The sequence below is a fragment of the Pan troglodytes genome, chromosome X (genome assembly GCF_028858775.2).
Source record: "Pan troglodytes isolate AG18354 chromosome X, NHGRI_mPanTro3-v2.0_pri, whole genome shotgun sequence".
NCBI classification, from domain to species: domain Eukaryota; kingdom Metazoa; phylum Chordata; class Mammalia; order Primates; family Hominidae; genus Pan; species Pan troglodytes.
The window spans coordinates 132,241,739-132,269,663 of NC_072421.2; the positions used below are offsets into that span (position 1 = coordinate 132,241,739).

Below are 27,925 nucleotides of genomic sequence, written 5' to 3' on the forward strand. Positions count from 1 at the left end.
AAAAAAAAAAAAAAGAAACTGAAGATAAACTTAATAATCTGAATCACACATAAAAGGCTTTTTGCCTGTTTTTTGTTTTTTTAAGATGGAGTCTTGTTCTGTCACCAGGCTGGAGTGTAGTGGCACAATCTCGGCTCATAGCAACCTCCGCCTCCTGGATTCAAGCGAGTCTCCTGCCTCAGCCTCCCGAGTAGCTAGGACTACAGGTGTGCACCACCATGCCCAGCTAATTTTTGTATTTTTAGTAGAGACGAGGTTTCACCATGTTGGCCAGGATGGTCTTGATCTCTTGACTTCGTGATCTGCCTGCCTCAGCCTCCCAAAGTGCTAGGATTACAGGCGTGAGCCACTGTGCCCGGACCCTTTTGCCTGTTTATCTACCCTCATCTTTTTCTAAAAATAATTTATAGAGGCTTATCAATATGTAAAAATTTTAACAAGATAAACCAAATTGAAAACGAGGAAGAAAGATGTATGACCCTGGCAAGAACCTTCTAAGTTGTCAAATTCTACAAAATACTCTTGAAAATTTGATTATGTGGAGAGGTTTCACTTCGTTTTGGCAAACAGCCCCAACTTCAACATAGCTATTCGTTCTTTTGTGTTTCTGATATCCTTTTATTCAAACTTGACCTGCAATTAGACACAGAGAATAAACTACTGGGATATAGGGGCAGAAAATAATTATTATTAAGAACAAAGGACAGACTTTTAAAACACTAGTAAATTTTATGCATGTATACACACTTTATTAAATTTGCATTCTAAGATATACACAAGGCCAGCATTTCACAAAACTTCCTATTATTCCAAAAGCAGTAATCATGAAACAGTGATTATATAAGTCAATCAAGCAAAAAACATTATCTATAGGGTTTTATCATATCATCTCTTATACCTGTTTTCAAATAGAAGCCTGAAATATATGATATATATTAGAATAGGAAGAGAGAATTTTACTTTATAACAATCGCTTTTCAAATATTAGACTTTATATAAAAATAAAGGGGTCTTAACAAAGTTCATCTGTGAGTTAGCATATCTCTTTATTTCAAAACAATCCCTGCAAAAACTTAACTTTCCAGTCCATTTAAACAACAAAAACTAAAAATGAAGCTTGGTTTAAATAATAAAGTGAATCATCTTGTCTCCTAGTTCTCACACCATTGGAACAACTTCCATTTCCTGACCTAATTCTATCCCACCACTGAATTTCAAAAATTAATGTAAATACCATCATATTTCAGTTATTTCTTAACAGTGTTAAGTTCGAGCCTAAAAATGATGGCCAAGTGTCCCTTTAAGGCAAAGAAGACAGTAGGTGGATAAATCTCCTGAAAGACAAAACCATCTATTATCATTATAGAGGCAGAACATTTTGACATGATCTTTTACAAACAGAATAGATACACTGCATACCATCGAAGAATTTTTTCTTTATAATGGCATACTAGGGGACAAGCTTCATAATAGATTTATATTACGTTTGAAGAAGTAGAGACTTTTCCCAGATGAGAGCAATACAAGAAATAAAGCCATTAATGGCTGTTATGGTTACAATTTAAAATAAAGGACACATCGGATGCTGTAACAGAAGTACTGCACGCTAAGTGATGCTCTCTTGTAATTGAAAGAGAATGGGTTTCCCTTCAAGCCATATGCTATTACTAGTCTCTGAGTGCCTTCAAAGCACATACTCTTCCTTTAAAATCCAAGGATCCTTGCCTTCAAAAGACACAAATGCAGTAGTTTTCATTTCTTACATTCACTTAAAAATGAATTATGATTCCAGCAGGCAAATCTGCATATTAAATATAGACAACCCAACCACAGTATCTGAACGTTAAAAGAAATCTATCACGACAGACATTTCACCTAGTTATAAATAACATAACAATAGATTACACTCAGATTTCTTAAACAGCTCACTCAGGAGTTTCCTCTTTTAAAAATTAAATAACTTATGGTACCTCACACTTATAGCACATACACAGTTCATAGCTGAAACAGCTTCTTAAAAGCAGAATGCACAATCACATTGACTTTTTCAGCTTCTAAAAGCTTCTTTGTAGATATTAAACTGCCCTCACTACAAGGCAGTATGAACAAGAACTGGATTCTGATTCTGGCAGCAACACAATAACTAAAACACCATTCACCACATGACAAAACAAACAAATCCAATGACAAAAAGGAATCGGAAAAAAAGCAGCAACAGAAACAGTATGTGGCAATCATACACATAAGGCCCCTCTTCCACCATACCTTATGATATACATCCCTTATAGCATGACAATGTACCCCAAGGCACCTGAGGCCTCATAATACCACTCGAGACACTGACAGCTCCATGGACGCTTTTGTACACAGTGGTTTGTGTGTAAATAACTATTCATTCATTTGTAGATGCTCCACACATCTGGTCAAGGCAGGAATTTCTTCTCCTTGATAACACCACCTAGAAATATCAACAATATTTTATATATTCCTTAGGGCAACAGGTTTGAGGAGAAATATATCAACTGTGGTAGCAAAGTCATAAGAACCTGTGATGACTAATCCAAGTATCCTGTAAGTCCGTTTACATTCTCAGCACTAAAATCAATGCTCACTTCACACACCCCAACAGCAAAGAAGCAATAAGAGTAATGAAAGCAACTACGTATTTCTTCCCCTCTGTGAGAAATGGCATAAGCGGCTCAAACAGGAAAGGGAAACAAAATAATGTACTTTAAGCTGATGCAGAAAAATAAAAATTTAATATAATTAAAAGCAATTTATATATCATCATGAAATAAAGAGAGATTTGAAACTATGTAGTCAACAGAGGACAAAAAAAAATCTCTCAAGCAAGAGAATTTCTGATCAAATCTGTCATATCACTGCTGCGGAAAAGGACCATTAAAGGCAATACATATCAGTGCCTTTCTTAAATGTATAGACTCAAAATAGGTGTTTTTTGAGGCACTAAGAAAAAAGATTCCTCTAAGCAATCAAAAATCAGCATTTGAGATTTAATCACTAAATCCAAAATGAGATCAGCAAAACCAGATATTAGTAAGGTCACTAGGCTCACAAAATTGAACTTTGGAGAAGAGAGATGCCAAAGAGCAATAATAGCATCAGAATGTGTGAAATCTGTAAAACTTTAATCCTCATTATGGATCAAAGTTCTCTGCGTTCCCCACTAAACATTTTATGTAGGAAACAGCAGTTAAAACGTTGAATCAGAAATGGTTAAGTCACTTGGGTGAGAGATCATCCATCAAGATGAACGAAGAGCATGAATTGGAGCATGCTACTGGAGACTCTGCGGTAGCGCTGCCTTTAGCCAGCGGGTCTGAGGATAAGCCACTGCTGCTACTACTGCCATCCAAAATATCTGAACTGAAGACAAAGCAAAAAGAATTATAAGCAAATGCAACTATCAGGGTAAACATAACATGCAATGACACAGTTTCAAGAGCTCACAAATCAGTAAATCACTTGTAAATAATAAAAAAGCATAAAGCCACAGCAATGAACTACATAATATACTACATTATAAAGCCACAGAAATCCAAAGTAAGACTCTTCGAGGTCCTGTATCATTTGATTGTCCCCCCTGGAGGCACCAGACCGCCTAACCTACAATAAACGTTCCTCGTGACATGCCATGGTTTTCGGGAGGGAGTTCCTTCACTTCACTTCAGCTCAAGAAATTTCTATTCTTATGTTTACCTTCCCATCAGGCTTGGAGCAAGAGGAATGGTTACTTATTGAGGTAACCATACTCGGACTATCAGAGGTGTTCGATCAAGTACACTGCCTCATAGTTCCTCTACTCTAAAACAAAGTCTTTCAACTCCCCTAGAGTTGATCACTTCCCCATTCCCAAAGGGCCTTCAATTCAAACACATTTTTTAAATGATTTCCCCCTCCAATTCTATGCCATTTATAATTCCTTACATTATTTCCTTTCTTCTTGCTTTCAAAACCCAAAGGTCTATTTCTAGAAGAGTCCCTTTCTTTGATCCCTTCAGTTATTCTCCAGTTAAGCTTCTACAATGAATAATCTACACTCATGGTCTCAATACCCGTTGTCTATTGCCTCTTTATCCTGACAACTGGCTCCTGTTCCTATCCTTCCAGTAAAACTCCAGATCTGGACATCAAGAACCTCTATACCCAGCCCAGGGATTCCTTCCCTATCCAGCCTGGGGGCTCACTGTTCCCCAACCATCAACCTGGCCTGACTCATGAATCTGGCTCCATACTTCAGCAAGGAACTGAGAGCCTTTACAGTCTGGCATCAAGCTGCCTTTCTGGCTTTGGTTTCCATCAATCCAGTAATAAGCTCTATGCTTTATATTTGCCCTGAATTCAATCATTCACTTATTCTAATATTTACTGAGTGCCTGCCAAGTGCAGGAAGCACACTAGATATTAGAAATACAACGGTGTTTAAAACAGACGTGGTCCCAGCCCTCATTGAATTTACAGTATTGTGCAGGAGACAGACATTTAAATAATCATGCTAATAAATATATAATTATAATTTGCAGTAAAAGTGATAAAGGAAAGATACAAGGGGCTATGAGAATATATAACATGGGTAACCTAATCTAATTCGGAGGAATGAGAAAAGGTTCCCCAGAGATGATATTTGCTATAATCTGAAGGATGAGCAGGTATTAACTAGTTAAGATTTGGGAGGAAGCAAGGGTAGTTCCAGGAATCAAACAAAAGCAGACTATTGTGGCTGGGGTACAGAGAGTGAAGAAAACACAGTGACAGACAAATCGGGAGAGGTAATTGGGCAGTTTTAGAATTTACACAGACACTTTTTATTTTTGAAAAGGAAAAAAGCATCGAATTGGAGAAGGAATTATGAATCAGGAAACATGGGTTCTAGTTTAAATTTGGTCACTAGCTCCTTTGAAAAAGCCCATTCCAGTCTAACATGCTCTGAGTCGAAATGTTAGGAGTCTTTAATATTATCATTTATCTGAATGTCCAAGTTAATGTACTTCTAGTGTTAAAAGTAACCTATGGTACATTAGAAAGTTTCTGGGCCCTGTACTACCCTCAGTGAAATATATCACCCCCACCCTTGCTTCTCTACTCTTCTGCTTTTCTTTAAAATGTCATTTCATTCTATTGCTTGTGGATTGTTTTTAGATGGAGACAGACTACAAATAGGCTTCAGAAAAGTAAAAGTAAAAATGGAAACAGTATATTCCACACTACTCCTACTCTACGCTCACTGCTGTCAAATGCATCATTAATAATACCACTGTTAAGTAAGAAGTTTGGAAATTTTAGCTGGCTCCGATATTTTTTCAACCAAATGGCAAAATGGATCTAAAATATGAATTACTCAAACTACTGAAAGAAAGTTGCACAGATAATCCAAGGCATTGGAAAATCAAAAGACCTTTCTATTTGCCTTTGGAACATATGTGATTTTTCCTCCTGCAGCTTTTTGCCTAGACTAATATTAAAATGAATTTACTTTCCTAAAGCACATATTGGCCGGGCAAACGAAGGACACGCTCTTTGCTACTTGGCAGGAAGAAATGGGCTTAGATTAAAACTTGGCCACCAAGCAGATAATCTGAATATAAATAAAGAATTCTTTATTCTAACCACCAGACTTACGGTGAGCCCTGGGTTAAAAGATCCCATTTGTAATAAGGCCTGCTTGCTTGGGTGAATCCTGTATTCATTCAAAAACACAAAACACGACTCATGCAGTGAAATTTGACTTCTAACACTGCTGATTACCTTAAGAGAAATAAGCTAATTGAGGAGCAGAAAAAAAAAGCCCTGAACATTTTATTTCAGAATGTCTTCCCTATTATTAAAATATAAATATATATAATTTTGTTCATTAACAGAAAATAGCACACTTACATTTAGTCTCCACTGCAATTTAGATTCAGAACTTGGTAAATCTTTAACCAGACATTTTCACTTAACTAAAATCTAGTTTCCGTTTGAATTAATCTGGTACAACTACTCATGGTCATGGAAGCAGAGACTTCACGTCACAAATCACTCATTGTTATTCTATCCATGTCAAGTAAGACTTACATGATTTTTTAACCCACAGCAACATCACTGCACAAAAGTAATTTTCACAGTCTACTATTAAATCTTCTACTAGAGCTTCTAAAAGCAACAAGTTCTGGTCTAATTTGAGTTTATCTCTTCTTTCTTTCCTAGCTTAAGCTCTGATGGAAGTGCTAATGAGCCTTACTTAGACTAATGGCCGAAAGCCAGACAACAGTAAAAAAGGATCTGGACAATTCAAATTGGACATAGGAATCCCTGAATCAAAACTGAACAAATTAATTCCAGCCACTGAATATACATATTGAGGCAATATTTGAATCACACAACCAAAAGTACTTATGACTTGGCTGGGCACGGTGGCTCATGCTTGTAATCCCAGCACTTTGGGAGGCCGAGGTGGGCGGATCACGAAGTCAGGAGATCGAGACCACGGCGAAACCCCGTCTCTACTAAAAATATAAAAAATTAGCCAGGCGTGGTGGCGGGCGCCTGTAGTCCCAGCTACTTGGAGAGGCTGAGGCAGGAGAATGGCGTGAACCCGGGAGGCGGAGCTTGCAGTGAGCTGAGATTGCACCACTGCACTCCAGCCTGGGTGACAGAGCAAGACTCCGTCTCAAAAAAAAAAAAAAAAAAAAAAAAGTACTTATGACTTAAAGTAATGCCCTCTGTCTAGAAAAACTAAGGATGAAGTATGAGCAACTCATTAAAACAGTCCAATGATAAAGTAATAACAAAGGTAGGATGTCCAGTGTGATTCATGCTATCACCCCATCTGGCTGAGCCACTTTGTGCCTTGTCTAGTCAATAAGCCGGGTCCTATCAGATTAATGACGGGCAGGTAAATGCACTAGAAATTAGTCACAGCCCTATCAAGCCTAGCACAAATTTTGGTATAAGGTATGATTATAGGGCATCCCCACACCCCTTGCTCTGGGTTAAACTGATATATATGGCATGTTCTCTGGTCTCTACTATCTTATCTTAAGGGTCCCAGTATTATCCTTCTGAATAACCTCTAAGTTTTTAAGATCACATATTTAAATATCAGTCTGCAGTCATGCTGAGGACAGGAGTGTTTTTGTTGTTTTTTCTGTTTTAACTTGCTCATTTTTATGGTGAAGGTAGACAGGAGTTTTAAACTATCAGCACAGATGTCTAAGTTGCTCACATAAACATCTCTAAAGTGTGTGTGTGTGTGTATACACATGTACTTTAGAGATGTGTACAGACATACACATTCCTGTTAATGATTAAAACTTATGTTTTGTACTTGTCACATATTCATGATGAAATTTTGACATGACACATATAACATTAAAAATAGTGTTAGAACCACTAAGACAAATTTAACAAAAAACGTGTTAAAACTATCACATTAACACTGAAGCACGGGGTAAGGAAATTTGTAAGTTTTCCGTTCATAAAAAAGAAAGACTATCATTTAATCATCACCGTACGGCCAGCAGCCCTGAAAACTCCTTTATTTTATATAGTATGCTGCAGACACACACAGTCTCACCCCCAAAAGAATGAAGAGCAGATTAAGAGCTCCCAACGTGCAGAAAGAATCAAAGGTAGACTTCTGAGTTATGCTCAAATTTTGATGTCCATAAGGACTAAATGCAGAATGACATAATTCCTGCCTTGTGGTTGATAATGTCCTCCAGATTTGGTTGGCAAAGACTTGGGAATTTTCATTTAGTAAAAGAAAAGAAAAGAAAAGAAAAAAAAAGTATGCCTAACTGGACACAAACTCCAAATGGGTCCACACTCAAATTTCAAACTTAATTTATGCTTCAAAAGATGTCAGATTTTAAAGATTGTTATCTAGTACATAAACTTTAATCTAAAGGCTGTAAAAGCCATCTCTCCTTTTGTTGGGTGGGGCAGGGAATAGACTATAAATATTTAAATGATCAGATAACATCTAATGATCTGATCCTTTTTCTGCTCTCTAAAAGATAGAGGGCAGTTGTTTCTGTAGTTTCATTAAAATAGCAAATCATTAAAACCATCCAATGATAAAAGTAATCACAAAACTAAGATATCCGGTTTGATTCATGTTATCACCCCATCTGGCTGAACCACTTTGTGTCTTGTTCAGTCAATAAGCTGGGTTCTATCAGATTAACAGCAGGTAGGTAAATAAACAAAAAATTAGCCGCAGCCCTATCAAGCCTAGCACAGATTCCTTAGTTTTGTTATCAAGTAGGTTGCCAACCTTGGTAGCAGAAACCAGAACACAGCTGATTCCTATCTCTATCCCCATTTCTAAGAATATGAACGTCTGATTCTGATTAATGAAACTACATTAAAGAGATAAAAGAGCCTGGGTGCGGTGGCTCATGCCTGTAATCCCAACACTTTGGGAGGCCAAGGCACGCAGATCACTTGAGCGCAGGAGTTCAAGAGCAGCCTGGGCAACATGGCGAAACCCGGTCTCTACAAAAACAGAAAAATCAGCTGGGCGTGATGGTGCACACCTGTAGTCCCAGCTATTCGGGAGGCCGAGGTGGGTGGATGGCTTGAGCCCGGGAAGCAGAGGTTGCAGTGAGCCATGATCCCACTACTGTACTCTAGTCTGGGCAATAGACCAGATCTTGTCTCAAAAAAAAAAAAAAAAAAAAAAAAAGGCCAGGTGAGGTGGCTCACGCCTGTAATCCTGTAATCCCAGCACTTTGGGAGGCCGAGGCGGGTGGATCACCTGACGTTGGGAGTTCGAGACCAGCCTGACCAACATGAAGAAACCCCATCTCTACTAAAAATACAAAATTAGCCGGGCGTGGTGGCACATGCCTGTAATCCCAGCTGCTCACGAGGCTGAGGCAGGAGAATCATTTGAACCCAGGAAGCGGAGGTTACAGTGAGCCGAGATTGCACCATTGCACTCCAGCCTGGGCAACAAAAGCGAGACTCTGTCTCAAATAAAGTTTCTGCAAAAGCAGGATCCAGTTTTTGTTTGGTTGGTTGGTTTTTTTTTTTTTTTTTTTTTGAGACAGAGTCTGGCTCTGTTGCCCAGGCTGGATGGAGTGAAGTGGTGTGATCCTGGCTCACTGCTACCTCTGCCACCCAGGTTCAAGCAATTCTCCTGCCTCAGCCTCCCAAGTAGCTGGGATTACAGGCATGCGCACCATGCCCAGCTAGTTTTTGTACTTTTAGTAGAGACGGGGTTTCACCATGTTGTCCAGGCTGGTCTTGAAACTCCCGACCTCAAGTGATCCGCCCACCTCGGCCTCCCAAAGTGTTGGGATTACAGGCGTGAGCCACCGTGCTTGGCCAGGATCCAGTTTTTATATAAAAAAAATCATATTTAAAAATCTCTTAATTATAAGCAAAAATATCAGCATCATTAGTATATAAGGTATCCCCAAAGTCTTAGCACAATTGTAAGCTTTAATAACCTCAGAAGTACAGTTGCTGCAAACTGACTAAAAACATCATCTGGAAGTTTAATTAATGACTTAACTATCTTTGACACTTAGTTTTGTGAATTTTGAGTAACAGATTTCTTTTTCAGATTATTTGAACCACACTTGGCTTGTTGACACTCTATGAGTGGCTGTGAATAAAGCAAATGTCTCTTGTGTGAGGCAACAACTTTTTTTTTTTGAGACAGAGTCTCGCTCTGTCGCCCAGGCTGGAGTGCAGTGGTGCGATCTCAGCTCGCTGCAAGCTCTGCCTCCCGGGTTCACGCCATTCTTCCTGCCTCAGCCTCCCGAGTAGCTGGGACTACAGGCGCCCGCCACCACGCCAGGCTAATTTTTTTGTATTTTTAGTAGAGACGAGGTTTCACCGTGTTAGCCAAGATGGTCTCGATCTCCTGACCTCGTGATCCACCTGCCTCAGCCTCCCAAAGTGCTGGGATTACAGGCGTGAGCCACTGCGCCCAGCCACAACAGCTTTTTACGTTTAAGAATCAAAAGTTGGCCAGGCGCAGTGGCTCATGCCTATAATCCCAACACTTTGGGAGGCCAAGGTAGGTGGATCACCTGAGATCAGGAATTCAAGACCAACCTGGAGAACATGGCAAAACTCCATATCTACTAAAAATACAAAAATTAGCCGGGTGTGGTGGCACGTGCTTGTAATCCAAGCTACTCAGGAGGCTGAGACAGAAGAATAGCTTGAACCCAGGAGGCGGAGGTTGCAGTGAGTCGAGATTGCACTGCTGCACTCCAGCCTGGGCGACAGAGCGAGACTCTGTCTCAAAAAAATAAAATAAAATAAAAAGTTTCCTTCATCACCAATGTTGACGTTCCCAGGGCTCTCCTAGACATTCACGGGTCTACAGGGTAGGGGAGTAGTGACAAGGAAATAGAAGCCTCACAATAGCCACTGCTAGAGATGGTTTAGGTTGTGCTGCTCGGAGGAATAAATGTCTGGACAATGAGAGAAGACCCTTCGTAAATACTGCACCTTCTCTTTCCTTTCTTACTTATTTGCATGAACCTGTTTTACAGCATCCTGCACTGTCAGCCAAAGACAATAAAAAAATAAGTCACCTCACCCTGTATGTTTTTAGCTTGGTAAAATGCTGTCATATCTTTTACTTAACTTGGTCACTTGGTTAGTAACTAGGTAAGCAAACCTATTTATAGCCATGTGCCTATTAAAACACACTTTACCATAAAAGTGAGATGCACTTTCCACTAAGGATAGAGTTTCATCCAATAGTCCTCTTGACAAGCTTCAGAAGTTTTCTCTTTGCCATCATCTACATACCTGGAAAGGCACTCTGTACCAAAATCAGCATACTGAACTAGCAAGGACAGACAGAGATGAGAGGAAAAGAGACCATGGAGCTGAAAATAGCTAGAACAATCTAAAAGGCATCTATCTGTTCCAAGGTTAGAATAGTACTGATCAACAAGACTAACAAACTAGAATAATCTGTGACTTCTTGGTCAACTAGAAGTACAGGTTATTTCACACGAAACAATGAATAAGTGATTTGGGAAGAAGGGATCATCCATTCTTATAGCTTATAAGTGGCTTATACACTCCTTCAATTTAAGGGGTATGATCTTGCTATTTTTAAAGTGAGTGCCCTCATGGGCTTTTTAAAAAGATCTTCAGGCCGGGCACAGTGGCTCACGCCTGTAATCCCAGCACTTTGGGAGGCCGAGGTGGGCGGATCACCTGAGGTCAGGAGTTCGAGACCAGCCTGGCCAACATGGCAAAACCCCATCTCCACTACAAATACAAAAAAAAATAGCTAGGCGTGGTGGCCCATGCCTGTAGTCCCAGCTACTCGGGAGGCTGAGGCAGGAGAATTTCTTGAACCCGGGAGGCAGAGGCTGCAGTGAGCCGAGATCACACCACTGCACTCCAGACTGGGCAACAGAGCGAGCCTATCTCAAAAAAAACAAAAAAAAATCCTCAGCTGTAAAACTCAGGGAACAAAAAAAATTCTGAAAAACAGTACACAATTGATTACACAAGTATTCAGTGAGTTGATCAGAACATACTGAAATATTTCAAAATATTACCTGGTCACTGCTACTTATCCCTTCCCCTTCCTTCCAATGTGTACATAAGCACTCAAGTGCTCAACTTCAGGTATAGGAAAAGAAGTTAACGTTCTCATGAAAACACTGAAGGCCCTTAAAGACCTAAACTAGGATGAGTAAGATTTAAAAAACATGTGTGTGACTAGACCGTAAGAATCAGGAAATGTTATTATAAAAATGAAACCTTAGCATTGTTCTGAAATATTTCATAATTTTCTAAAAGATAACAATAGATAATGCTAATAAGAGAATACTATGCTTAAGAGAATCCTGGTATCCTCTGCTAAGTCAAAAGGACTGGATACAAAATGCAGGCAGAGCAGCTACAATCAATACACATTACCCACAGCCACCCAGAGACTCTTTCTCACACCAGCCAGCAGTTGGCACTGCCACACCATTGGCAACTAATGACAGGCTGACCTAACAGGAGCTGGGAACGAAAGCGAAGGTGTCAGAAAGACATATACATTTCCAAACGAAATACTGTTGACTTTGAAATAATCTGTTTTTTCACATTATCCTCCATAGAGATTTCCCCTTCATGGGGGCATGGATAAGAAGTTGAAAATATTTTAAATTAGAATCTTTGGACAATTTTGATGGTAAGGAGCTGGGGGGCAGAAAGCATAATTTTATTGAGCTAAACACCTCAAGTGAAGCTTCTTCAGACTTGAGGTGATGAAAAAATTTTAAAACTTAAAAGAAGAGAAGCTTCTTCATTCACCGTAATAATTTTTAAAAATCTGTTAGTTACCAAGTCACCATGTTTTAGGACCACATTTCTGGATTCCTAGAGAATGCCATTTACTATGACTTGATAAAAATCTAAGTCAACTGCTATTCAGATTCATTTGCTATTAACGAAGCACCTGTATCAACTCTTTCTAATCTCTTTGCAATGGTGTTTTGAGTTTTGTCAGGTATCTGTTTTATAATATTGTCACATCCCCAAAATAATGATATAAAAAATAAATATTAACAAAATTCAAAAAAATATTTTAAATTATCCCAATATACTTTCAATGTGGCTCTTTTAAAATGGATTATACTCTAATATACTTTTCATTTTATTTCATTTTTTACCATGAACTGAGATCAGACAGTTGCGCGGCATCTGGAGATAACATATTGGTAGTGCCTTGGAAGAGTCTCTTGGGCTGACTTTCTGTCTCCATTTCACCTAAAACAGAAAGAGATGATGCTACTATAAAACAATTTTACAAATACAGGCGTGGTGCTAACATATGATGACCTTTGTTTAACCAAAGCTCAGAATACTTCTTCAAACCACTTCTTAAAACTATTTTCCCACATGCTTTAACATGGAAGAAATATGCTTCCACATAAACTCAATCAAAAAGTTGGCAGCCCTAAAAAACTTCTCACTCATTATCCACAGCGTGCTATGGACATATTCACATTAATAGAAAAGTAGAACACTGACTGCATCAGGCGAAATGAAGCAAGGCTGACCACAGTAGAGATAAGGAATTCCCAAATAACTGAAACTCACAGTCAATATTGTATGCTACATGGTTAGCAAGGCCTATTGGTTTTATATATTTTGATACCTGAACATTTCCTGAGATGGTGTCAAACTGGTTTAAAAATGTGTAGTCTGATAAGTAGTGTATAAGTAAAAAGTTGCTTTCACACTATTTAATGAAAATGAAGATTAAAAAGATAAGTTTGAAAACACACCTGTAATCAAAAGCAAATCTTACTCAATTCACAAAACTGGTATTGTACTGACCACCTCAATCATACAGATCTTCTCAGAATTGCTAATAGAAAAACTTTGCACCAACAGGGATAATGCTTAACATTTTGCTACCAGGAGTACAAAGAGTAAAACCCTAAGTTAGAATAATCTCCTTTAAAATCGGGCTCTGATTTTATTTAAAACATACACATTCCTTGGTTCTGAAGCTCTTCATCTGAGCTTGAAAACGGAATGTTCAAGACAATTTAATTCATGAGCCTGTCTATACTCCAGTAGAAAATTAGTAACTTTGAACTTAAAACTGTACAATTAGAATGAAAAAAGATCAAGCAAGAACAAACGCAACATTCATTTTGTCCATGTTATCAACTAATTCATATTATCTTTCCTCTGGGACTATTCTGAAAATTGCTGAAAATCCTCAAAAGTTGTTTTTTTCCATGCTTTAATATGCAGCTTTTAAAAGTTGCTGCTGGGCTTTTGAGTTCGCCTCACTAGCAAAAGACTTTAGCTCTTTTGAGCAAAGAATTCCTCCATCTGCTGGTGTATTTCGGAATAGCTGTAAAACTAAACAACCATACTAATTCCTTCAACTTCCTGCAACAAATTTTAAGTTAGTAATAATAACAACAATAATAGCTTTATTTCCAACTGTTATTTTCACTTACTGGCTACTGAGAACATTCCTAGGACTACAAATAACTCCCTATAAGATTAAGGAAAGACTGTTTATAAAATAAAACTTATACACTAAATACAAATATTGTCACCATATCAGGAACTATTTTCCAGAGCACATCATCTTTAATTTTAAGTTGTTTGAAATACAGCACTTTTGGAATCTGTGTATGATCCTATGATTGGAAAGTTTTCAAAGCCACAAATACCTGTTCCCCTAACGTTAGAAAAGTTGGTCTGTTTATTGGCCCTGAAGGTGATCCGCACAAAGAAACCACTTGCTGAATTGCTTTTAAAAGTACGGTTGGCCAGGCACGGTGGCTCACGCCTGTAATCCCAGCACTTTGGGAGGCCGAGGCGGGCAATCACCTGAAGTCAGGAGTTTGAGACCAGCCTGGCCAACATGACAAAACCCCATCTCTACTAAAAATACAAAATTATCTGGGCGTGGTGGTGCGCACCTGTAATCCCAGCTATTTGGGAGCCTGAGGCAGAAGAATAACTTGAACCCAGGAGGCGGAGGTTGCAGTGAGCCAAGATCACACCACTGCACTCCAGCCTGGGTGACAGAGCAAGACTCCGTCTCAATTAAAAAAAAAAAGTTATTGTTAATGGCTGGGCATGGTGGCTCATACCTGTGTAATCCCTGCAATTTGGGAGGCCAAGGCAGGTGGATCACTTGAGGCCAGGAGTTTGAGGACAGTGTTGCCAACATGGCGAAACCCTGTCTCTACTAAAAATACAAAAATTAGCTGGCCATGGTGGTGTACTCCTGTAATCCCAGGTACTTGGGAGGCTGAGGCAGGAGAATCGCTTGAACCCAGGAGCCCAGGAGGCAGAGGTTGCAGTGAGCTGAGATTGCACCACTGCACTCCAGCATGGGTGACAGAGCGAGACCTTGCCTCAAAAAAAAAAAAACAAAGTTATTGTTAAGACTCGTTTAAAATGACACGTGACACTTGCAATCATGTAGTCATATCCCCAGGAATAATGAATAAACCTGTGTTGCCGGCCGGGCGTGGTGGCTCATACCTGTAATCCCAGCACTTTGGGAGGCCGAGGCAGGTGGATCATCTGAGGTCAGGAGTTCAAGACCAATATGGTGAAACTCTGCCTTTATTAAAAATACAGAAAATTCGCCAGGCGTGGTGGTGGTGGGTGCTTCTAATCCCAGCTACTCGGGAGACTGAGGCAAGAGAATCGCTGAGCCCAGGAGGTGGAGGTTGCAGTGAGCCAAGATCACGCCACTACACTCCAGAGTCTGGGCAACAAGAACGAAATTCGGTCTCAAAAAAAACAAACAAAAACCTGTGTGCTTTTTTTTTTTTTTGAGACAGGGTCTCACTCTGTGGCCCAGGCTGCGATCTCAGCTCACTGCAACCTCTGCTTCCTGGGCTCAAGGAATTCTCCAGCCTCACCCTCCCAAGTAGCTGTGACAACAGCACAAGCCACCAACGCCTGCTTAATTTTTGTATTTTTTGTAGAGACGTGGTTTTGCCATGTTGCCTAGGCTGGTCTCAAACTCCTGAGCTCAAAGCAATTCTCCCGTCTCGGCCTCCCAAAGTGCTGGTATTACAGACCTGTATTGCCTTTTTAAAGAGATGCCATCAGGTGCCCTTTATAAGCTTCTAACACTAGTGTTGACTGATACTAAACTCAACTATTTTAGCCTACTGCTTTGTGGTTCAAAATAAGGTAACTGAGAGCACCCTGTTATATAAAAAAACTCCATAGAATTGAATATAAGGCAATTCTTGCTTTGATGAGGCATAATTTGATGAGGGGGGTAAACCTTACCTTATATTTGCGTATACAGCACATTTATGGATATGTTTGCTATGGCATTAGCATATATTTCTGCAGTTTATAAACTATGCATCTCTTTCATATTTAGATAACAGAGAGGCAATTTTTTGAATATATAATGATAATATGAATATATGAATAAAACTGTTATGAAGTATAAGAAAATATAGATGTATCAAATAACTCATTTACAAAATTGAGAATCAGCAGAGCAAACATTTGGAAGAATACTTTTGAGTTTCCCTAGAACACAAGAGAGCAATGCTGTTAGCTCATTTCAGACAGGAGTTCTAGTTTTTAATTCAAGCTTGGCTAGGTATAAGACCAAAAGCGTGATGCTTATCTTTTTCTTTTTCCCCCCAGCTTTACTGAAGTATAAATGACAAATAAATTTATATATATTTAAGGTATACAATGTGATGATCTGATGTATGTACATACTGTGAAATGATGATCACAGTCAATTTTTTTTTTTTTTGAGATGGAGTGTCACTCTGTTGCCCAGGCTGGAGTGCAGTGGTGCGATCTCAGCTCACCACAACCTCCGCCTCCCGAGTTCAAGCGATTCTCCTGCCTCAGCCTCCCAAGTAGCTGGGATTACAGGTACCTGCCACCATGCCCAGCTAATTTTTGTATTTTTAGTAGAGACGGGATTTTGTCATATTGGCCAGGCTGGTCTCAAACTCCTGACCTGAGGTGATCCACCCGCCTCGGCCTCCGAAAGTACTGGGATTACAGGCGTGAGCCACCATGCCCAGCCCACGGTCAAGTTTTTAACACATCTTTTGCTTCACCTAGTTACCTTTCGTATGTGTGTGGTAAGAACACTTAAGATCTACTTTCTTAGCAAATTTCAAGTATGTGACACAGTAGCATTAGCTATAGTCACCATGCTGCTACATACCTTTTCTTTTAAGAGGACCAAGAACACTGGGTCTAATGCACTTGACTGGACTCTGACTTCTCCTGCTTTGATGAAAAAACAAACAGGATAATGTGAAGAACATCCAAGATGCAAGATAAAACAGCAGTCCAGCCCAACAAATACATAAATAAAATGGACAATCTTATCAATGACTGAAATGGAAAATTCTTCTGTAATTGAGTAACTGAAATCCAATACATGATTTGAACCAGCATATGGCAACCTGGAATAATACAGCATTTTAAGTCCTTTAAAAAATATTCTATATGACAAAATACCCCCAACAGTTTAAAGAAAAAAAGATACCCTATTTAAAAAGTATTTTGGGGCTGGGCCGCAGTGACTCACGCCTGTAATCCCAGCATTTTGAGAGGTCAAGGTAAGCGGATCATCTGAGGTCAGGAGTTCGAGACCAGCCTGACCAACATGGTGAAACCCTATCTCTACTAAAAACACAAAAAATTAGCCAGGCGTGGTGGTGCATGCCTGTAATCCCAGCTACCCAGGAGGCTGAGACAGGAGAATCACTTGAACCCGGGAGGCAGAGGTTGCAGTGAGCTGAGATCGCACCATTGCACTCCAGCCTGGGCAACAGGAGCAAAACTCCGTCGCAAAAATAAATAAATAAAGTAATTTGGATTTGATTGATCTATGAACTTTAACATTTTTTCCTTATTCTTAAAAAGGATGTATTATTGTGGGGGGTGTGTATGTGCGTCTTTCCCCACTAAATATAAATCAGCATTAAATTCCCCCTAAAAAACTCTGGGGCCGGGCGCTGTGGCTCATGCCTGTAATCCCAGTACTTTGGGAGGCCGAGGAGGGCACGAGGTCAAGAGATTGAGACCATCCTGGCCAATATGGTGAAACCCCATCTCTACTAAAAATACAAAAATTAGCCGAGGGTGGTGGCGCATGCCTGTAATCCCAGCTACTTGGGAGGCTGAGGGAAGAGAATTGCTTGAACCCAGGAGGCAGAGGTTTCAGTGAGCTGAGATCACACTACTGCACTCTAGCCTGGCGACAGAGTGAGATTCCATCTCAAATACAAAAAAAAAGAAAAGAAAAAACTCAGGTTAAAATGTTAATGGTAGATTATAGGCAGTGGGTATATGGTTGTTCACCGTGAAATTCTTTCACTTTTGATGTCTGAAAATTTCACAGTGAAATATTGGGAAAAAGAGTTAATCTTTTTTTTTTTTTTTTTTTTGAGACAGAGTTTTTGCTCTGTTGCCCAGGCTGGAGTATAATGGTGAGATCTCAGCTCACTGCAACCTCCGCCTGCTTGGTTCAAGCGATTCTCCTGCCTCAGCCTCCCGAGTAACTGGGATTACAGGCGCCTGCCACCAGGCCCAGCTAATTTTTCTATTTTTAGTAGAGACGAGGTTTCACCATGTTGGCCAAGCTGGTCTTGAACTCTTGACCTCAGGTGATCCACCAGCCTCGGCCTTCCAAAGTGCTAGGATTACAGGTGTGAGCCACCGCGCCCAGCCACAAAAAGCTAATCTGAGAGATAAATGTAATGAATGGCACTTCAACCACATTTAAAATTCAAGTTTGCTTACCTTGAAAATCGTCTTGGACTGGGAACTGGACTTGGTGGCAATCCACTGCTGCTCACGAACATCTGTAAGAAGGGTGAAAAACATTACTAGAAAAAACATATTCAATATTAAAATAGTTCTAGCACTCCAGTTTTCTTTCTTTCTTTCTTTTTTTTTTTTTTTTTTTTTTAGAGATAGGGTCTCTCTTTTGCTCAAGCTGGAGTGCAGTGATGCGATCATAGCTTACTGCAGCCTCGAACTCTTGGGCTCAAGCCATCTTCCTGCCCCACCTTCTTGATGAGCTAGGACTATAGGTGTGCGCCACCATGCCCAACTAATTTTTCTGTATCTATTTTTTTTTTTTTTAATGTAGAGATGGGGTCTCGCCATGTTGCCCAGGCTGCTCTCGACCTCCTGAGCTCAAGTGATCCTCCCACCTTGGCCTCCCAAAGAGTTGGGATTACAGGTATAAGCCACCATACCAGGCCCACAATCATTTTCAAAAGGTTCTTTTCAAAATGACAGAAACAATATCTTTAGAATTGCTTGGCTGTCTGTGTGTCTCATAACTAAATCACATATATATATGTAATATATATATGTGTAATATATACACGTTATACATGTGTAATATATACACGTTATACATGTGTAATATATACACGTTATACATGTGTAATATACACGTTATACATGTGTAATATATACACGTTATACATGTGTAATATATACACGTTATACATGTGTAATATATACACGTTATACATGTGTAATATATACACGTTATACATGTGTAATATATACACGTTATACATGTGTAATATATACGTTATATATGTGTAATATATATACGTCATATATGTGTAATATATACGTTATATATGTGTAATATATGTTATATGTGTAATATATACGTTATATATGTGTAATATATACGTTATATATGTGTAATATATATGTTATATATATATATTTTAAGAGGACCAAGAATATACATATATATATGTATATTTTCCAAATTACTGCTGTAGATTTTCATTGATTTTCCTTCAAGGCATTGGATACTTTAAAAGTGGGGTGATTTGTGTGTGTTTTAGAGTAAACAGCTCAGTTTGTGAAATACACTTAATATCTTGTCAGTTATCCTACCTTTCCGAATCCCCTGGTGGGTGAAGGTGCTGGAGAAACTGGAGTGAAGTCAATTCTCTTAGGAGAATATAATTTCTCCGGCTTGTCAAAATCACTATCACTCTGTAAACATAAAGTGTCATCTCCTCATAATAAATTCAGCACATCACAGCTCTTACTTACTACTATAACACACCCAGATTTTCCAAGGAGAAAGGTATAGACTCTAATATTCTGCTGGAAAAGCAGAGATCAAAAAACAAGTATCAATTTGGAAGTAGAAGGGGAAAGAAGTGTGCGAAAAAATTAATGAACCTAGTGAACAACATAAAAGTTTCTAGGAAATGAAAACCAAACAGACATGAGCAAACTTTACCAGGCTCAAGCTCTCATCCCATGATTGGCTTATCTGCATTGCCGTTTGCATTTCCCTAAAATAAACAAAGGGAAGGGCCGTCAGTGTTTACAAACAAGACACTTATTAGGCTAGGCCCTGCTCTTGCAAAGCACTAACCTTTCATGTGCAGTTTCTCTGTTCACCATATCCAGGCCTTCTTCCTGCAAAGACAAACATATATGCTAAAAAGGCAGGATCACTGACAAAATATTAACTCTTCCACACACTGCAATTTTTATCCACATAGTTCTCTGCTTCAAATAAAATAAAAAGACTTTTTCTACCTCATAGACATAATCACAGTAGAGTGGAACATTCATGCCGCTTGTATATTTTATCTGCACGCTCCAGAAGAATTATAATCTGTCTCCAACTAACCAGAGTTGCATCCTAATTCATTTTAATATCTACATCTTTAAAATAAAAATGTAAAATCCAAAAAATTTCCAATCTGAGCTAGTAAGTAAAATTTACCCTTTTGATCTGATGCAGTCTGCTACTAGGAATACGATTAGGTGAGGATGACAGCAACTGGAAAGAAAAAGTAAACATTTACTATTTTCTGAATCACAAAGCAGCAGTCTGCTGTCAGTACTGGCGTACAACCTCTTCCTAGGTAAGTTTTCATATTCTTCTTCAAAATTTAGCTCTTTAGATCACTGAGCATTAATGCACTAAAGGCAGTACATTTAGTCTTCAAAAAGTACACCAGGTGTCCAACCTCAAAGCGCCATCTGTTGCTAGACAGACACTGACTTCAGCACTTTTCCCAAATGAATGTGAAGCTACGTAAATTTAGAGAAATAAAGACTATGGGCCTTAGAAATATCCATTATCCCACTTATCTAAAATAAAGAACAATATGAGAAGGGAAAGAAAAAAAAACACCAATGCTATTAATTTTTATTATCAATGCAGCAATGGGGGAAGACAGGCTAATAAGTCTAGTATATAATATTTTGTCTATGATTGATGATTTTCAAAAACACTTTAAAACTGCAATAAGGAGGTTTTGCTTTCACGATCCAAATCCATTCTAAAATCTCATCATATGCTATCACTACAAATCTTACTAGTTAACAAAAAACAATTTGGAAAGACAAGGTGTATCTTTAAAATAACTGATGCTTTCCCTTAGATCATCATTTTTTAATAACACAAAGCAGAAATGATTTGGAGGCCAAATTATGTTCCTTCACAATAATTACAAGCTGGTCACAAACTGTAAGGCACAATTCATATCAACAGGTCTTAGAGAGTTCTAGTGGTCATAATATAAACGACTACTGTTTATTCTATAACGAAATGCAAGTGAACTTGTAATACTATAAAACCAAATAACAATTATCCTGTTTAAGAGGCCCTACACTATTAAAACTTATTTGAATACTAATGTAGTGAGCAGTATAAAATAGTGATAAAATGCTCTAAGTTTCTTTTTATTTTTTTTTTTGAGACAGAGTTTCGCTCTTGTTGCCCAGGCTGGAGTGCAATGGCATGATCTCTGCTCACTGCAACCTCCGCCTCCCAGGTTCAAGTGATTTCCCTGCCTCAGCCTCCTGAGTAGCTGGGACTACAGGCACACACCACCATGCCCAGCGAATTTTTACAACCATTAAGGGAGACTGGAGTATAAGATAAATGTATTTTAGTAGAGACGGGGTTTCATCATGTTGGCTAGGATGATCTCGATCTCCTGACCTCGTGATCCTCCTGCCTTGGCCCTCCAAAGTGCTGGGATTACAGGCATGAGCCACTGCGCCCAGCCACTGGTGAACTCTTAATAAGATCATTTAGAAAACACCAAGCTACAAGGCAAGCAAATACAGCAGGAAGACTCTCCAACAGGAGACTGTGGAAGACAGCACAGACGTGTCACTTAGGGAAACCCAAGAAACTGAAGAAGCAGTGAAATGATCAGGAAAGCTGACATGAGGATGGCCAAAAACTAACTGGGGAGAAAGTCAGAAATTTACATGCTACATTTACATAATATACAACTTGACAATTTTAGACAAAACTGGAAAGAAGACCAGAAAGAAGAACAGAGCAAAGCTGTGTGTAGTACCAGAAACAACAGGGCAATGTATCGGCTTAAAAAAAAAAAAAAAAGAAAAAGCCAGAACTCCAAGGAGGTGCTGGCTAATGGGGTTAAATAAAGCAAAGAGGTCAAGGGGGATAAGCAACGAGGCCCCTGACATTGGCAGTTAAGTGGGTACTGGTGACTTTTGCAAGAACAGTTTTTTAATGGAGTTGTGGTAGAAGCAGCATGATTACAAACTGGCCAGAAATGAGGAGACAAGGAATTAGAGGCAGTGGAGTGTAGATTATGCTTTGAAAGAGCTTGGAGAGGGGAAGGAAAAGGGAAGGAGAGACCTACGAAAAAGAAAACAGTTTGTTTTCCCCCATCAGATGAGTGAGTCTGGAGAAGGTGGAAAGAAGAGAGCCCGTGAGGAATAGGGAAAAGATACAAGATAGAGAGGAGATGATAGATGGAGCAAAGCAACAGGAGAGTCAAAAGCATATGAACCATTGGGGAGAAATGCCATATGTGAAGCTAAAGGCATTTCAAGGCAAAGAAAGCTGACATTTACACAAGATAGGTGTCTGTCTTCTTTGTAAAGTAAGAAGGGTCATCTGCTCAAAGTAAAAAGTGGTTACACTGGAAGCGGACAGAATCTTTTAAAAAAGTGAGAATACTGCTTTGAAGAATATCATGGGGCCAGAGGCACCTTAAATCCAATTATGTCCCAAAGAATTCATCTTTTTCCCCTTCAAACTACCAATCTCTACTCCTACTAAAGGCAGCGCCAACCCCCGTCACCAAAATACAAAATTTCCATCACTTGGAGTCTTCCTTCTCTTAGTCCTTATATCTAATCAGCTGGTGAGCCATGAAGATCCTACATATGCATATCCAGTCCATTTCATTTGTAAACACGTTACTCATCACAGGTTACCATGGGACACAGATAAACGTACTAAGATTTATAGCACATCCTGTGATAGAGTGTATATAGTGTAATTAATATTATGATAGTTGTGGAAGCCTGCCCAAAGGAGATATAAGGATTAAACTGAGTTTTGGAAGACCAAAAAGCTAGAAAGGAGAGGGGTAGGAATGAAAAGATGATCAGGATCAACAAAGAGCAGTGAGTCACCATGGCCCTTTCAGAAAACTAGGTATTTCAGTGAGAGATGAACCTAGACCACGGTTGATAAGAATCTTCTCATCTTACAAAAGAGGTAAGTGAAGTGTAGAGAGGCAAATTCACTTTCCCTTCTTTGCTATGCTACTGTTATCAGGAGCATGGCTGTATAACATGTATAAACATTTTTTCATATATCCAGCAAAAATAAGTAATATTTTCCAGTGTCCTCAGAGAAGGAGGTGAAATGAATGAAACCTCCAGATAGCTAACATTTCCCCCTGTAAGTATTTTCAGCCATTTCAGTTGGAAATCTTTCTACAATGTGTTCTATTTTTCCCTTTCTTAAACAAATTATACCAAACAGAATTGCACTGGGAGATCTCTATTCTAATCCCAGTTCTACCACTTACTAATTGTGCGATTCTGAGCAAGTGACTTCTAATGTCTTGAGTTTTAGCTGCTGCTTCTTTTAATTGGGAAAAATATCTTTGCCCTCCCTATTTCATAGGGGCTGTTATGACAATTAAATGTGTGAAAGTACTTTGTAATACATAAAATACTATGCAAGTGTAGGTATTACTAGAATTTATGAATAAGTTAATGACCCAGGTATCCTTAAGAACGTAAATTATTATATGATTCTACACCAGTGACACGCTTGGGGTGTACTAACAGGCTCTTAGCCCTTATACTAATTAGCCACAAACTAATTTTTTAAAAACGTCTGTTTTTCAGTTTTTCCCTCTCCTCCCTTGCTAGTAGCTATTAGTATACTTTTAACCAAAATGCATCTCTTCTAATTTGCTGCTTCTCACACACTATTGGATTGGAAGCTTATTATAATTGTGCATACATTTTAGATGATTCAGAGGTCAGAGGCTCTCCTATAAATAAACCGATGAACCTCTGTGCACAGACTATGGAAATCTAGTTCTGCCATTTAGGGATCTATCTTCTTTCACCTCGGATATCTTCCAGAGAATTGAAGCTGCTTGATAAGTGAGTTCCACATGTGAACTGCTACTATATAAAAAACCTCATCATAATTTCTCCCAATGCAACCAACTAATAAAGCAATCCCTGACAGCTCTGGCTATAGAGATCAGTCACAATCAGTAACTCTTCAGAGAATATAAATACAAGCATTTTAAAGGAGTCTTCATTTTGGAAAACCAGCACTGTTTAACAGGTAAGTGTCAGAAACAAACACTCTGCTACCTTTAAGTGATTTGTGCATCCTACGCCAAATGAAGACCACTGTTCTCAGCTATAATTAGGAGTTAATCCTGACTTACCTCACAAGCCTGATGCAAGTAGTGACAAATAATAATGAACAATTTTAAAAAATACAAAGTCACACAGCAAAGAAAAATTTTTAACCATGTATCCTTTTGGTACCAAAAGCTGAATGGCCACAGCATAAGCAGTAAACAACATAGGTAAAATCAATCTTTTCTTTCTTAAACAATTGTGCATCGCACATCATTTTAAGAAAGAACTCCATTTCAAAGTATTTTCCCCAATCTAAATCACTTCAGATACTTACTTCTATACTTACCAGGCTGTGACGGCTCATAATTGTTGTACTATTCCTCCGAGTTCTAAGTGTGTAAGGTTGGAAAACCTGTGAAAGGTCACTGAAAAAAACAAAAACAAACAAACAAAAAAAACAAAATTAGTAATGTTTTCTAATGGAAGATCTCTTTCAAATACATTAGCATCAGTTATCTAGTTAACAACGAAATCTTCCATGGCTCCTCATTTCATACAGAGAATGAACTCCTCACCGTCCTCTCTGCAGAGCTTCCCAAGTGGTATGCTGTGGATTACGGGTTTGCAGAGATACTGATCTCAGTGGTCGGGGGGCAGCTGGGAGAGGTGATGCAGGCGGAGCTCCAGACTGGTTGACTCTAGCTGCTTCTGGTCAGAGCTACGCCCCCAAACCGGTTACCACCAGACCTGAGCAGCCTCATCTGTTTACCCCAGAGAACCAATGAGTACTGTTTTCTGTGTTTGCCATGATGTGAAAAGGGGTGAGGAGCATTGTTCTACAATATGAGCTGGATCAAGACATCTCCCCTCTCACCCTAAACATGTGTCCTACCTTTGAACACTGCTGTTTGATGGAATAAACATAGCTGAGATTGTTGCCCCTTCTGCCTCAAATGCTCTCCCTCCTGCCAACATCTATTAAAATCCTTCCTGTCCTTCCACATCCATCTTGAATGCCATACCCTTCAGTGAAGGCATGGCACAAACCTCTCTTCAATCCAAAAACGGAATGCAATCACTCTCTCCTTTGAACCCAAAGAGTACACTGGGAGATGAGATACTTCTTGAGACACCTACTTTGTCTCTTAATTAAAGAGAAATGTGGATGTGTCTTAAACCCATTGGTAGAGAGGTGTTTTATTAATCTTTGTATAATATCCCTGCAGTGCCTAGCAGAGGGCGATGCCCACAATAAGGATGAGAATTCCAGAAGGATTTTCAGAACTGAACTGCACTGGGCTTTCAGGGCCCACTGAGATCACCTAATTCAGCTCTCTTAATTTTCAAAGAGAGAACAGCCTCAGAAAGGTTAAATGACTCATTCGTGATCATAGCTAGTTAGTGAAAACTGGGACCAGGCCTGGTCTCCTTGCCCCTTCTTGTGTCACATCATGCTGTGTTTTCAGTGATTATTTAAATCATGATTCAAAAAACAGTATGTTTTTGCTACAATAGTCTAAATACAGGTCAATAGAATTGCTGAAGTCCCTAGCAATTGCTTGCTTACGAGATTTCAAAAGACAATCAGAAAAAGACCAGTTTATTGTTATAGTAACCAAAATAAATGCAGGGCCAAGGACAGCAACAGGAAAGCAAAAAGTCACTCCTACATTCCCTCAGTTTCAAAATTATATTTAATAAATGAAAAAGTCAACCTGTTTTTTCCCCAAAATATGGATGTTATAATCAGTTCAACAGCAAGGATTATCTCTTTCTTTGCCTTCACTGTGCTTGATTAATATGTTTTTGGCTAATTGTACTCTCATCTCCTTTTTTGGACTAATGCCATTTCTACAGGGTCTCGCAAATTGGCTCTCTACCTAAGATGAATTGTCTCCTTATAAAAGTGAAATACAATAGGCTCAGGAGGTGAGCCAACCTAACCTTCACTATTACAAGATGCTACCTTAAAACAGACCCTCGATGACTTATTGACATGAAAACACAAGACCCTACCACTGAAATTGAAGAGTCGATTCTCTCCACCGTTTTCTAAAACCTGCCTTTTCACTGACCCTAAGCTACAGACCACCCTTCTTTTTTATTCACTGCAATGCATTTCAGGCAGTTTTAGAAACTGAAAACATTAGGGCAAATCCAAATCACGTACTACGATGTGAACATACCACTTAATTACAAGTTATTAGATAAATTGTGATTTATTAAAGTAAACGTCTGTTAATGCCAGGATTCCTAAACTAAGCTTAGAAATAGCAGCTCTGAGAGACAGGTGTCAAGTTGCACATCTACTTCCAGGGGCTTCGATCTGACATTCCCTGGTGTAAGTTAGTCGGGGCAAGCAACCTGTCAGAAGAGCCAGAAGCTTTCTGCAGTTCCTTTTACAGAGGGACAACATGGCCCCAGGTAGAGGGGGACCGTTTCCTCCACACTGCCCAAAGTTGGAGATTAAACTTTCACTCCACCTTGGGACCCAAGTCACTGTCAAGCAAACAAGTCGCCACCCCCTCAGGTTGAAGAGCCCAAATGAGCTCAAACGTGCACTTTAAGGAAGGAAGATTGCTTGCATGGGGGCAAGGAGCCCCTGAATCCTGTACTCCATCCTCCCCAACCCTGCTCACCTGAGCCCATGGATTAGGGGAGCGCTGCTGGATCTCCTCAGGGTTCCCCCATAAGATGTGTCAGGCTCAAGGTCCAGCTCCATTTTCTCCTGAGCCATGTCAGACTTGCAGGCAGGCACAGCGGGCAGTGCTCAGCTCCTGGTGCTTAGCTATGGACTCCCAAGACTCTCACTGCAGGACTGAGCTGCTGGGGACTGGCAGCTGGGGGCGGGGGCTAAGGGGCGGAGGCTTGGGGACGGGGGCGGGGGCTGGGGGCGGAGAAAAGTAGGAGAGGAGGAGGGAAGGAGGATGATGATGAGGAAGGGAGGATGATGGTGAGGCAGGAGAGGAGGACGAAGAGGTAGTGGTGGAAGGTGACAGAATGAAGGAAAAGGATGAAGGAAAGAAGGATGGAGGGAAAACAAGGATGGAGGGAGGAGGGAAGAGGGAGGGAAAAGGATAGGTGGAAAAGCAGGAGGACAGAGAGGATAAGAGGAGGAGGGCAGAGGGGGGAAAGGGAGAGGAAGGGGGCGGAGGAGGGAGGGGAAGGGAGAGGGCAGAGGGGAGGGAGGAGGACAGAGGGTAAGGGAAAAGAAGCGCAGGGGCGGGAAAGAAGGAGGTGGTCTGGGGAAGAGGAGAGAGGAGGGAGAAGAGGAGGGGGAGGAAACTAGGCAGCGGCGGAACTCATGCTGCTATCTTTCCGGCTGAGGACCACAAGCGGGGCCGGGCTACAGATGCTGCGGCTGCCCGGGCAGCGCTAGCACCGAGGACCTGACAGTCGGGTAGGACCCGGCCGGGCGGCCTTGGCGGCTCCAGCTCCCCATGCTCGGGGACCCGGTCCAGCCCCCCATGCTCCCGGACCCGTTCCCGGAGGCTCCTCAGCCCTGGGATCGGTGCTTCTCCCCTCCCTGCCCCCCTCCCGCCTCGAGGACAGGTTGGGGGTTCGGCCTCTCAGCCGCCGCCGCGGTGCCTCCTCTTCCTCTCTCGGGTTCTAATGGTCTGGGGGAACCCGTTGGGGCCAAGACCAAAATCTACAACCTGCAGTCTCTTCCGCCTCCCACGCTTCAGAAGCGGGAACCTCCGCGGGGCCAGTTCTTCCGCGTCCGGGCACCCATCGGGTCCTGCGCACGCGTCCAGCGGCCACTCCAATGGGCCCGCGGGCACGGAGCGTG

At 40.3% G+C, this 27,925-nt stretch overlaps 2 protein-coding genes across 42 annotated transcripts in view; one reads left to right on the forward strand and one right to left on the reverse strand.

Moving 5' to 3' along the window:
- Positions 1–727: 727 nt before the first annotated feature.
- On the reverse strand, positions 728–27,912 carry PABIR2 (PABIR family member 2). 33 transcript variants are annotated; one of them, XM_063804267.1, is made up of 12 exons: positions 27,792–27,873; positions 26,775–27,022; positions 24,482–24,560; positions 20,246–20,302; positions 19,889–19,932; positions 19,751–19,805; positions 19,396–19,497; positions 18,268–18,329; positions 16,682–16,743; positions 12,654–12,750; positions 3,247–3,387; positions 728–2,458 (listed from the first exon to the last, which is right to left on the reverse strand). In XM_063804267.1, the coding sequence occupies exons 2-12, from the start codon at positions 26,870–26,872 to the stop codon at positions 2,389–2,391; spliced, it is 867 nt and encodes a 288-aa protein (XP_063660337.1). In that variant the 5' UTR covers positions 26,873–27,022; positions 27,792–27,873; the 3' UTR covers positions 728–2,388. The 33 variants fall into 33 exon arrangements, with proteins under 33 accessions (XP_063660337.1, XP_054532899.1, XP_016799643.1 ...); XM_054676924.2 differs by having other exon boundaries at positions 16,682–16,746; XM_016944154.4 differs by having other exon boundaries at positions 16,682–16,746; positions 24,470–24,560.
- The window catches only part of PABIR3 (PABIR family member 3), a 59,546-nt gene continuing 58,651 nt past the window's right edge, over positions 27,031–27,925 (forward strand). For 7 of the 9 annotated variants that reach the window (XR_010154716.1, XR_010154715.1, XM_016944145.3 and 4 more), the window contains exon 1: positions 27,406–27,535. The gene's annotated coding sequence lies outside the window, so the exon portion shown is untranslated. Of the gene's footprint in view, positions 27,115–27,405; positions 27,536–27,925 lie in introns of those variants that run through there. The other 2 variants (XM_063804262.1, XM_063804265.1) reach the window with 1 other exon arrangement.